An 11,126-nucleotide genomic window follows, 5' to 3' on the forward strand; every position below is an offset into this window, starting at 1 on the left:
CATTGGCAGCGACGTGATAGCGCAGTCGGCAGTCATGGTCATTGCGGGCTAGAGTCATGGTCTTATAAGCTCTCTGGCGAACCTAATTCGTGCTTCACACCAAGCTAGGGATTCTGTACGTACGCAGACGTGTATTCGAGGGTGGCAGTGAGAGCCATAGTCGAAGGGCCTGCGACCAGCTGAACAGGGTTGCTGATGCCGCATTCGGTCTGGGGCACTTGAGAGTGGCAGGCGAGAGCAAAAGTCGTCTCGTCGGCGCCTACATCGACAACAGAGGCCACGACGAAGTTAGGGGCAAAGAGAGGAATAAAAAGCGAGACCACGGCTTCCTCAGCGGCGGCTACGCCGAAAACCGCCAGGAGCGCGAACTTGGAAGAGTTGTGGAACATTTCAACGAGTGTGGTGGGCGAGCAAAAAAGCCAGGGGCGAGCAGGTGAAGGAAAGGAGCAAAATGTCAGAAACAGCAAGAGAGCGCGATCTTGCGATGATGGTGTTCTTCTACAAGAAATTCAGAGCCGAATTGGTGCCGGCAATCAAACCCGAAGGATCGAGTGAAACCCCCTGCCTGCGTCACAAAAGAGATGAGATGTCGCTAGTGGTGGAAAGAAGTTGATGGGGACGCGCCGAAGACTTGTGGCAGCTCATCAAGAAAGTGCGAGAGCACGAGAGAGTGCGTGCCAGCTCGGCGAAGATAGCATCAAGATGGCTTTATGTGGCTGAATTGGCAGGACGTGGTGTTTTGAAGCCTCAAGATCTGGTGCCTCCAGATCCGATGCATGACTTTCGAGGATCTGAGAAAAAGCGTACAAAACAAAGTGGATGGGATGTGGCGCGGGGGGGGGGGGAGGGGACTGGGTTCCTGAACCCTGGAAATACCGTACAGTAGTACAGTGATGGGAAAAGGAGTGAAAGCTCGGGCCGGCGCTCAGCTCATTACCTTAGTCTGCCAGAATGTCTTGGTGGCTTCTGGCCTGCCCGGCTGAGGAAATATGAGGTGATGCCGAGCATGTAGGTGCCCTCGTGTGAATGAACTGCTGGCGCCACTCGATGGTAAGAGAGGGCGGGACTGGGACGCCCCGAAGTGTCCGAAACAAAACCCAGGGCTATGGCCTGCAGTCTGTATCCCGCCATTTAGTCGATTAGTCTTGTTGGGGAACGAGAGAAAGTGCCTCGAGGGCAAGCTATAACAGTTGCCGTCTGAGGGCATCGTGAGATGAGCAAATGGCAGAAAAGGCGGGATGGGGATGAGTAGGGAGTACTCCAGCAAAGCAGCTGGGTCAGGAACCAGAAGAACGGCAGCAACGACCAGTTCAAGGCGACAGGTCAGAACAGTGAGGTGGATCAGGCAAGTGCCGCTTTGGGTGCGGAGCTCCTACCACCCGGAACTTGCCAGGGGAGCCAATGGTGAGCTCGGACTAGGAGATGATGGGGACGGGGTGCAGCAGCGCCAGTGAGCAGGACCTTCCTGTTCCACGTCGTCGTTCTGGTGGTGCTTGACATTTGAAAGTCTTGGCTCTCTTCCTTTTTCCCTCTAAAACATGAGTTCGGTTTCTTGGCGGCCTGCTAGGCATTGGTCACAACGTCGCCAGCGCGCTTGGCGTTTGCACTTGGCAGCTCATCATGCGCCAGGTGCTTCAGATCGCCTGCGCTGTGGCCCTTTTGCCTTTCGCCTTTTGCTTTTCTCCTCCATCCTCTCGCCTCTGCTGTCTGCTTTCGCCCGCATGTCTGGGCTTGGCTCACGCGTCTCCTTGGCTGCGTCTTGGCTTCACTTAACTTTGTAACTGCAAACGACGGCAAATACGGCAATCCCTCAGCGGAAACGATAGCGAGTCGCCCGCCCAGCGCCCAGAGTCCGGCGCCCAGCACTGCCCAGCGAGTGCCCAGCGGCCCTAGACCGTTCACGAGCATCGCCCCCCTCCTTTCCCCTTCGACGCCCTTGCACTGTCCAGAGGTCCCCGTCACCACTGCCAATGGCTTTGTACCGCGCATGGTGTTTCATTCTTCAATGCTGAGACCCTCAGCTGCCCATGCCTTTCCTCAAGAAATTACATTCATATTTTATCTGTCTCTTCCTCTCCCGGCACATCTGCCGGTACATCTGGTTTTGAGAGGCCCCGATTCTATTTCCGATAGCCCACCAACCCCCAACACGCCCCCTCGAACTACCGCCACGTCTTCTCAACCGACGACCAATTCCCGCCAGCCGACTCGTTCTCTGTTCTGCAGCGCGATTTGAGAGAACAATACTCGGATAGACGTTTCCAGCCCTACGTCACAATATCTACTTCCTAGCTTTCGATCGGTGCAGGCTGTTGGCGGCGAGAAGATAGCTCGTCGCCGTCGCTTCTTTGCGCGACTGGACACCTCCCTCTCGACGACAGTGCAGCCACAAAGCCCCAGGAACCGCCAACATGCAACGCCTTTCGCCCTTTGTCGCCCTGCTTTCCACATATCTCCTCGCCATTGGGGCCCATGCCAAGGATCAGGGAACCGTTCCCATCTTCCTACCATACTATGATGCCAAATCATGGTCTCTTGTACGGGGCAGCGTCATCACAAGTGTACGTTCGCCCTGACTATTATCCTCTCTGAACATCGACTTACCACATCTGCGAGCAGAAACCCGACGAAACTACGTATACAATCTTCTGTGCGCCGCAGACCACGCCCAGCTGCGATCTGGCTCTCGAACTTCCATTCATATTTGCCGAAGGCGACAACACCCTCCGCTTCGAGGGCACACTCACTTCTACCTAGTACGCCCTATCTCTCATGAGCCTGCCGCTTCATTCGACAGAAGCCCTTCTAACATGTCACAGTACTGCGAATCTTGAATGTAAATTAGGCGGCACCACAGCGGCGACATGCTCGGCGTACTCGAGCTTGAAGTCTGGCTTTGTTGCCGGTCTTTACACTGGCCCGACGGAAATCAGCTGGACATCAACACTCAGTGGCTCAGAGGTTCAATGGGGCACCCTAACCCTCGCCGACCAGCCTTCGAAAACGGGCACTCCTGATGATGTCTCCGGCACCGCCCAGGCCACCGGAGACCCCAATTTCACTGAAGATTTCCTCTTCGACGGCACGTTACCCACGAGCTCGCTGCCTGTCGAGACAGGGCTCAGCAGCGGGGCGCGACTTGAAAGCACTTGGCTGTGGGCTGGTTCATTCGGCTGCATGGTCCTGACAGCCCTTCTTGTATAGCCTGAACAGACTATATAAGGTGGATAGAGAAAAGCACCAACGCATCCGGCGCATGGCCAAGACGTGGGCAGGATGCGACGCTTACCAAGGACCGACTTGACGACGTAGTCACGTAATGAAGTTTGGCAAAAAGGCTCACGCCAGCGTTGCGTACCGGATTGGAGTAGGGCGGTTTTTTTGCTTTACCGTGGCAGAGCCATGCCATTGACAGCTTCAGAATGCTGTCTTACGATATAGTCACTCCCTTTTCTGGAGTTATACCCCCCATTAGCGTTGAATTACAAAGAAACGGGCTGAAGATCCCTTCCAATTTCACGATGACACTTGGCTACCTCGCGCCTCATATATCGTGTGTCAATAATCTTGCAGATCAGCATCTTCTTAGGCAGCGCTTCTGATTGTGTAACATCGGGGCCTAAACTCTCAGGCTCATCATGACCACACGATGATCAGCGCCGAGCCTCCCACGTTCCCCAGCCACAGAGGGACGACGCAGTCAGAGGCATACTTAGCGTCCGTCGCACCCGCATTTACAAACAGTACGCTCCCCGTTCTAGCCGCGGGAAACCTCAAGAGAGGCTCTTTTTTCAAGCTAGCAGAGACGTAAGTGTCAATCGCTGTAATAGTACCTTGCGTGAAAAGAATGGCGATCCTTGGCCCAGTGGTGCGGAGAGCTGGTGGGGTTCGCACGGGTTGTGCCGCATCTGCGGCGCATCGGCCGCAGGGGTTTGCAGTGCGTTTTAGTGGCCGGTGCGTGTTGGAGATTAAGTAAGCTGGCGAGGTTATAGAGACTTCATGCCTCACAGTCTAACGCCAGTGGTAGAGATGCCGCCATCGCAGGATGCCTTCGCTTCCCGTGCCACGCTCTTTCGATCGTTGTCTAGCCACTGGTTATGCGGCAAGATTGTTGCTGAATGGCCGATGTACTCACCCCTCGCTACGAATGTTTCATCCATTGGGATTCTCCGTACAGGATGCTTAAAGCATGACACCTTCAATTGATCTCGGTGAAATACTCATGCCAAAGAAACGATGTTGTCTCATAAAGTAAACAGCAAGCTCCCGGGTGCAGCAGGCCCTATGCCAAGATACAGCAAGACCCAGCGAGGGTAGCGGCGCAGACACGAATCCAGCTTGATAAAGCAAGTCCACCTATCGTGGTTCTGCCTTCACTCGTCGCATCATGATGGCCCCCTTCATGGTGCACATCTACCTCTTCTTCTGTCAATCTTCGGCGTTAGTCATCCTGGTGAAAATGGATAATCAAGCAAAAGCTCATGATAAGTTGCATTCTGGGCTCTTGGAGGCAAGTATCTCACCAGGGCCGAAAACACTTTGGTTCGTCGGGACCGTCGGTGCGATTTTTCTGCCGTTCCAGCCCGCGTGCCGTGCAGGGTCTATCTCGCCATCACTGAGAGGTGACCGTGATTCTCCAATGAGCAGTCCCTGTATAGTCTCGAGAGCGCACATTTGCTGGCCCAAACCCACACGGCCATCAAACCCGCCTATATTCCACTTCTGGCCACAGGTGACACTGTTCTCGCCACCAGAACAAGCTTGCGCCGCGGCGACTGCTGAAGGTTCGAGCAGACTTTTGACCTGGGGCAAAAGGGAAGGAAGGTGATACGTAGATTGCCACATGAAGCGAGCGAGGTATCCCTTGAGGAACTTCAAACTTCAATCAGCACGACCACTGCCACGATGTATCGACAGGCACATACCTTCATGTCGTTGTTGCAGCTGTAATTTGGCTCACAAGCTGGTTCGTAGAGGATTTTGTTGTCAAAGAAGTATGCCGCAGCCTCCAGCAACTTGTGAGCACGATCGGCCCAGTGCTGCTCGCTGGTGTACTCAGCCATGACTGCGGCTCCGTGTAAGAATATACCGGTCGTATAGGTGAATGCCACATAGTTAACCTCTCGGCAGTCGTCACTGCCATGGGCACCGTCGTACACCGTGTATCTGTCTCCGATCAGACCTATCTCGATACACCAGTCCCATACCTTGGCAGCCCAGTCTGCGTAACCTTGCTGGCCTGTTGCGCGTGCAATGCGAGCGACTAGCTGGAAGAGGCCTCCATTGGTGACGGAATTCTTGTAATTGATACCGTTTGGGTTCGAAGCAAAAACCTGCCAATACACGCCGCCCCTGCAGGTTGTGGTGTCCCAGCGGGAAGACAGGGCATTGAAGATATTGAGAGCCATGGTCAGCCAGGATGGTACGCCGATATCAGGCTGCGGGAAATTACGCTCGGCAGCAGCCATCACGGCGAACCCCCAAAAGCCAAGATCATCATTACCAAGTTCGTCAAAATGTTCGGGCGGATTGTAGTCGTGGTGTGGACCGGTGTTGACAGGAGCAGTCAGGGCTTGCATGACGACATCATTGTAGCTAGAATCACCAGTAAAGTGGTAATAATCCAACATGGCTCCCCATAGTGCTCCAGCTTGCCACCAGTAGTAAGGGTCAGGAAGATCACCTACCATCTACGGGCATGTCAGCTGAGTTTTTGCTGAGGTGATGGCAGGGGCTTGCCTCAGGCTGGCCAGAGACATTGCCATTATAATATGACATTGCGCCGTGTGCAATGGTACTGGCGACATTGCGGATCGAGTCTTGTATGGGTCAGGGCAGTGTTCCGAGTTCATAGACAGAGCGAGGCTTGCCTGAGCTCGAGCTGTCCAACGACATGGCCCAAACAACGCCCGGTACGGCCATGCCTATGATCCTACAGATGAGACGCATGTTCGACAAATCCTTGAACGTTTGGAACTATGGGGCCTTTGATGTTGGTCAACAATGGTGCAACAGGCCTAGGTTGCAAGGTGTGACTTCAAAGGCCAGGCAAAACAACCAACCGGTAGCTACAAGGATTTTAATCGTGCCGATCACAAGAGAAGCAGCTGCGGCCATATGAAAGGACAAACTTTGCAGCGCAGGTGCAATGACGATGAGCGCCTTCTTGAAGCTATCTACCTGACTATACACCGAGGGCACCTTCCTGGTATTCGCAATTTCCAGCACCACGGCCCCTATCAGAGCCGGCAGTGTTGATGGGTAAGTTCAAGGTCCCGGCATCGACTAACACATATCTGTGGCACGAGGAATGAGAAACATGGTCTAGTGGCTCAGCCTGGGAGCTGTGTCGACGCTCTATATATGCAAAGCGCGCTCGAGAGATGCTCAGTTCTCCATATATCTCAATTTGTTGACGTCTGCCACCAAGATTCGTTTTGCTACCTATGATAGAGTCGGTTAGAATCTTTCATTAGTCATAAAACAATCGAGGCTCTAAGCGACGATACCGCTAGCCGCCGCCTCCTTCTGCTCTTCGTTCTTCTGCTCGCCAACACCGCGGACCTCAACAAGTGTGCGCTCTATGGACCCAATAAATCGCGTCACTTCCTCTTCCGTGCCGACCGTGATCCTGAGGCATCCCTGGCAGCCGTGCTCTTTCCCCCTAAATCGTACAACGACACCCTTGGTCTCAGCGAGACGTTCGTAGACTGCTAGCGCAGTCACGTTGTCCGGATTGCCAGCCGTATCTAAGATCTCGAAAAGCAAGAAATTGCTCGCCTCGCCACCTCGCAGGCGACCAACTCCGTTGATCTTGGGAAGCTCAGCCAGCAGGCGGTCTCTCTGGGCACAGATTCTGGTTCTGTTGGCCCGCATCACTTGCAAACCCTTCTCAGAGGCAGCATACGAGGCCAGCGCACTCGTCGGGCTGGAGATATTGTAAGGGGCCTTAAGACTGTTCAATAGGCGGGCAATGGGCTCCGATGTGAAGGCAGCACCCAACCGGATGCCAGCCATGCCAAAGGCCTTGGACAGCGTCTGCATGACGACAAGGTTGGGCCACTCGGTGACCCATTCAGCAAGCGAGCTGCCTTCGGGAGCGAAGTCGATGTAGGCCTCGTCCAGGACCACGACCCCATTCCATGTAGGGTGCTCGAGAATCTTTTGAACGTCTTCTTTAGCTAGCAGGCTGCCGGTGGGGTTCCCGGGGCTGCAAAGATAGGCGAGCTTGACATCCTTTTCCCTGCTCAAAGTATCGCATATGCCTTGGGTATCGAGGCCGAATTCGGGAGCCGGCTGGAGTGGGACTTTAACGAGGCCGACGTCGTTAACCTGCGCAGAGACGGAGTACATGCCGTAGGTAGGCGGGCACACGAGGATGCGGTCTTTGGCAGGGATGCAGAAGCATCGAAGGAGAGCGTCGATAGCTTCATCGCTGCCAACCCCGACAAAGAGATTTTCGGGCGTCAGGTTCTTGGAAGTGTGTACGTGAGTATTGCGAAGATTGCACAGAAGCTGCTTGAGCTCTGCCTGGTGAGGGTCAGGGTACCGGTGGAGGCCGAGGAAGTCAATGTCAACAGCGCCCTTGGGAACATCTGACTGGAGAGAAGGACCAAATGCGTTCTCATTGGCATCTAGTAGGATATTCTTGCCGTCATCCTTGTAGTCACTAAGGGCATGTTAGCCGAAGACCTCGTACATTGCGGGGGCCTAAGAGCTGCTGTAAGTTGAGTGACTTACTCTCTGGCACAACGGTATGGCTGCAGGGCCAGGATATTAGGCCTGGCACATTTTTCCAGGTTGAAAGGCGACATGATGTGAGACGCCAGAGAAAAGTCAGATGAGTACCGGAGTTCAATTGACACCTTTCGAGTCCGACGAATAGATCGGTACGTCCTTCAGGTCGTCTTATATCTCTCTCTTGAGGTCGCAAAAGAGTCATCAACTCAGCATCTGAGTAGCATCGAGTCTGAGTCAAATGGAAGTCCCAGTCATCCAGGTTGTGGTACGTACCGACTCCTCCCTCAGGCGTGCACGGATTATTGGCGACCCTAGCGCCGATGTCGCTCCACCTAGCACTTGCTCCTCTCTTTTCACGCCATGGAGCCATGACCATGAAACAATCTGATATGACCGTCCTGTCAATCGAACTATCTATCGCGCATTGCACGTAACGATGTATCGCACTGCGGCTGGAGATAGCGCCGGAATTTCTTTTTCAGCACCTTGACTTGAACATCGCAAGGATCATGAACCGAATGTGTTTCCTCCAACAAAGTACAAATCTGCCTGCTGCTCGGAAACCAGGATAAAGCAGCATTCAGGCTGATTAGGTACACAACGGCATCTGCATCCCTGTCTGTTTTCGTCAAGCCTAGCACCTTGTCGATGATGTGCGAGACAAGAAAGAACATTGAGAACGCCTCGTCTGGCCAGTAACTCGGACCTTCCGGATTTTCAAGCACTGCTGTAAGGATCTATTCAGCATACCACCCACCACACGTATTGTGTGAGCACATCGTTGGGGTGGCTGCTTTTGATCGAAGGCGGGTGTCACGGCATCTTCATCTGTAGAGCCCAGAAGTGCCGGGGCTAGTGGCCTCCGGAGGCACGGAGACGGCGACGGCTTCCTGGTTCCGCCCTCGCCTGACCCCTCTGTTCGGATGAATGGACAAATTCCCCCTCACGGGATCGACAAGCGTCAAGCATGATGCCCATGGCAAGAATCCAAGGCCCGTTCTTTTTCGCAGGCTCAAGTACATAACCGTCGGTGCTGGTCGCCGTGGACAAGGATGAGGCCTTCTTAACGGACCATCCCGCTTTTCGTCTCAAACGATCCTGACTGCCCACCATGCACTCTCTCTCCGTGCTCGCTCTCGCCACTGTTGCTGCTGCGGCGTCTTCGTGCGGCCTGCGCAAGTTCGAAAATCTGGTAACCTTCGGTGACAGTTGGACAGACACTGGTCGTTTGGGATACTTCATCAATAACGATGGCAAGGCCCCGCCGGCCGGCGAGTCTCTCCCCGAAAGTAGCAAGACCGCAACGGGCGGGCTGGCTTGGGGCCAATTCGTCGCCAACGAGACTGGCGCGAAATACTTCAATTACGCCGTCAGCGGCGCATGCAGTTCGGACGAGATCATCAAGCGCCAATTCGATCTGATCAAGCGGCCATTCCCGTCGGTCCTGGACTACGAGGTCCCGGCATTCGAGGCAGACATCGCTTCGGGCAAGTTGTACGACAACCGCAAGGCCGATAACACGCTTTACGCGCTGTGGATCGGAACCAACGACCTGGGTTACGGTGCGTTCCTCAGCGATACGCAAGCCGCTGGAACGACCATCTCGACCTTCGTTGAGAGCATCTGGACGATTTTTGACCGGCTCTACAAGACGGGCGGCCGCCACTTTGTGCTCTTCAACGAGGCACCGCTCGAGATCTCGCCTCTCTATGCGCCTTCGGACCAGGGTGGCTTCCAGGATAGCAACTTCTGGACGAACAAGACGGCGTATAACACGACGGCCTACTCGTTCAAGATGCTTCAGTACACGACAAACGTCAACACCCTATTCGACTACGGCGTGCCTTTCAAGCTTCTGGTGGAGAAGCGATGGCCTGGCGCGACCTTTGGTATTTACGATGTCCACAGCCTGATGCGCGACATTCATGCAGAGCCCGAAAAGTACCTGACGGCTCCGGCCAACGTGCAAGGGGTGTACCATGAGTGCAACCCGGCCACGGGTCAGTGCGTTGATTCGTCGAGCCCGCTGTCGAGCTTCATGTGGTACGATGAGCTGCACCATTCGGAGCGAACTGGTAAGTTTAGGACTCGGTGACTGTGCTTGTGGGACGTGGCGAGTGTTAACAGAGTTTGTGATAGCTGAAGTCATCGCGAAGCATTTCGTCGACGTTGTGCATGGAAAGTCGACATACGGGACCTACTACGGTTCAGCCTCGAGGGGTGGAAACTGACGTACCTGGACATGGCTCTGTTGACAGACACGTACCATGTATCTACTATTGCAATGTTCATCTTGGCGCTTGTTCTTCACGTAGATCTATCCACATTGGGGACCCGAGAGACTGATCGAGAAGTGCCATCATGCTGCCAGAGAGCCATTGAACTGCTCGGTGCGCCATGTAGAAAGAACCATCTGCTTGGATGGCTCTCGCACCGCGGCGACTACTCGCCGGCCTGCCAGTGAAGCGACGATGGATGGACCTGCATCGCCGTGGCGCCTCTCCACCCGTCGCGACTTCCACCCCTTCATACCTACCTACTACCTACATGTCGGTAGCTTTTGATGAAGGTGGATTAGATAGCCAGGCAATCCTCCCGTCTCCCAAGGTACCTACCTACCTAGGGGCCTAAGGTACTTGTAGGTAGGTAGATACGCATCTTGTCGACTACAGGCAGGTTATCATTCTCATCAGGGAGGGCAGAGAGCCGAGGCCAGACACCTTGGCTGCAGGCACCCCCTGCCGGGCCCCTAGCACAGACCCCCGCTCAGTGGGTGAAGCCTTCCCACAAATGGTTAGCTCTCAGATTCCACGCAAACGTGGCTCGGCGGCCTGGGCGAAGCGCAAACACTGGCATGCCCGCAGAAATCTTCTTTCTCCCCTCTCATGCTGGTCTCTTTTTGCCTGCTCGGTTTGATGACACGACACACGCACACCGCACACCGTACACACACACACACACACTTTTCAACTCCCGGCCTTTCCGCCAGCCCGCCCAGGCACAGCGCAATTGAACAGACGCCGTCCCTCGCACTACGTCGGAGCCGTTCCCACACGGACGCAAGGCTCTACTCTGCCGGAGCCCGGCCCACGTCCGAACAGTAGTCCTGGCCATCTGGTTGCCTCCCTCCCTCACTGCCTTTGCCTCCTCACACGATCCAACGGAGAATCCCTGGTTGGCCCGCTCTCCGAAACATCGATAGAGTCCCTGACTCTCCATTCTATTGTCGTTTCTAGTCTCTGATTCGCCTCCCCACGTCGTTCTCGTTCTTCTCCCTCGCCCGAGCTTGAGCTTTGGCTTTGGCTTTGGCTTTGGCTTCGGCTTCACACCTCCCTTTGTCACCCACGCCCGCCTCCTTCACGAGACGGCGAGACAACCCCAAGCAC

At 54.8% G+C, this 11,126-nt stretch overlaps 5 protein-coding genes across 5 annotated transcripts in view; 2 read left to right on the top strand and 3 right to left on the bottom strand.

Annotated features, from left to right (window-relative positions):
- VDBG_00984 (predicted protein) overlaps positions 1-389 on the bottom strand; it is a gene marked incomplete at both ends in the record, with an annotated part of 1,318 nt that extends 929 nt beyond the window's left edge. The window contains one exon of the mRNA XM_003009255.1: positions 124-389. Within this exon, the coding sequence (XP_003009301.1) occupies positions 124-389 (266 nt within the window). The remainder of the gene's footprint in view (positions 1-123) is intronic.
- Positions 390-2,411: 2,022 nt separating this feature from the next.
- On the top strand, positions 2,412-3,304 carry VDBG_00985 (conserved hypothetical protein; the record flags this gene model as incomplete). The annotated part of the gene is made up of 4 exons (XM_003009256.1): positions 2,412-2,561; positions 2,620-2,756; positions 2,820-3,155; positions 3,205-3,304. 4 exons carry the CDS (start codon positions 2,412-2,414, stop codon positions 3,302-3,304), a joined length of 723 nt encoding a protein of 240 aa, XP_003009302.1.
- Positions 3,305-4,282: 978 nt separating this feature from the next.
- VDBG_00986 (mannan endo-1,6-alpha-mannosidase DCW1) lies at positions 4,283-5,949 on the bottom strand (the record flags this gene model as incomplete). The annotated part of the gene is made up of 5 exons (XM_003009257.1): positions 4,283-4,425; positions 4,524-4,872; positions 4,926-5,690; positions 5,740-5,819; positions 5,937-5,949. The coding sequence occupies 5 exons, from the start codon at positions 5,947-5,949 to the stop codon at positions 4,283-4,285; spliced, it is 1,350 nt and encodes a 449-aa protein (XP_003009303.1).
- Positions 5,950-6,495: 546 nt separating this feature from the next.
- On the bottom strand, positions 6,496-7,814 carry VDBG_00987 (histidinol-phosphate aminotransferase; the record flags this gene model as incomplete). Its single annotated transcript, XM_003009258.1, has 2 exons — positions 6,496-7,669; positions 7,741-7,814. The coding sequence occupies 2 exons, from the start codon at positions 7,812-7,814 to the stop codon at positions 6,496-6,498; spliced, it is 1,248 nt and encodes a 415-aa protein (XP_003009304.1).
- A 1,037-nt stretch (positions 7,815-8,851) lies between these two features.
- Positions 8,852-9,971, top strand: VDBG_00988 (acetyl esterase; the record flags this gene model as incomplete). Its single annotated transcript, XM_003009259.1, has 2 exons — positions 8,852-9,815; positions 9,880-9,971. The coding sequence occupies 2 exons, from the start codon at positions 8,852-8,854 to the stop codon at positions 9,969-9,971; spliced, it is 1,056 nt and encodes a 351-aa protein (XP_003009305.1).
- Between the last annotated feature and the right edge of the window lie 1,155 nt (positions 9,972-11,126).

The sequence above is a fragment of the Verticillium alfalfae genome, genomic scaffold, assembly GCF_000150825.1.
Source record: "Verticillium alfalfae VaMs.102 supercont1.1 genomic scaffold, whole genome shotgun sequence".
Lineage (NCBI taxonomy): Eukaryota > Fungi > Ascomycota > Sordariomycetes > Glomerellales > Plectosphaerellaceae > Verticillium > Verticillium alfalfae.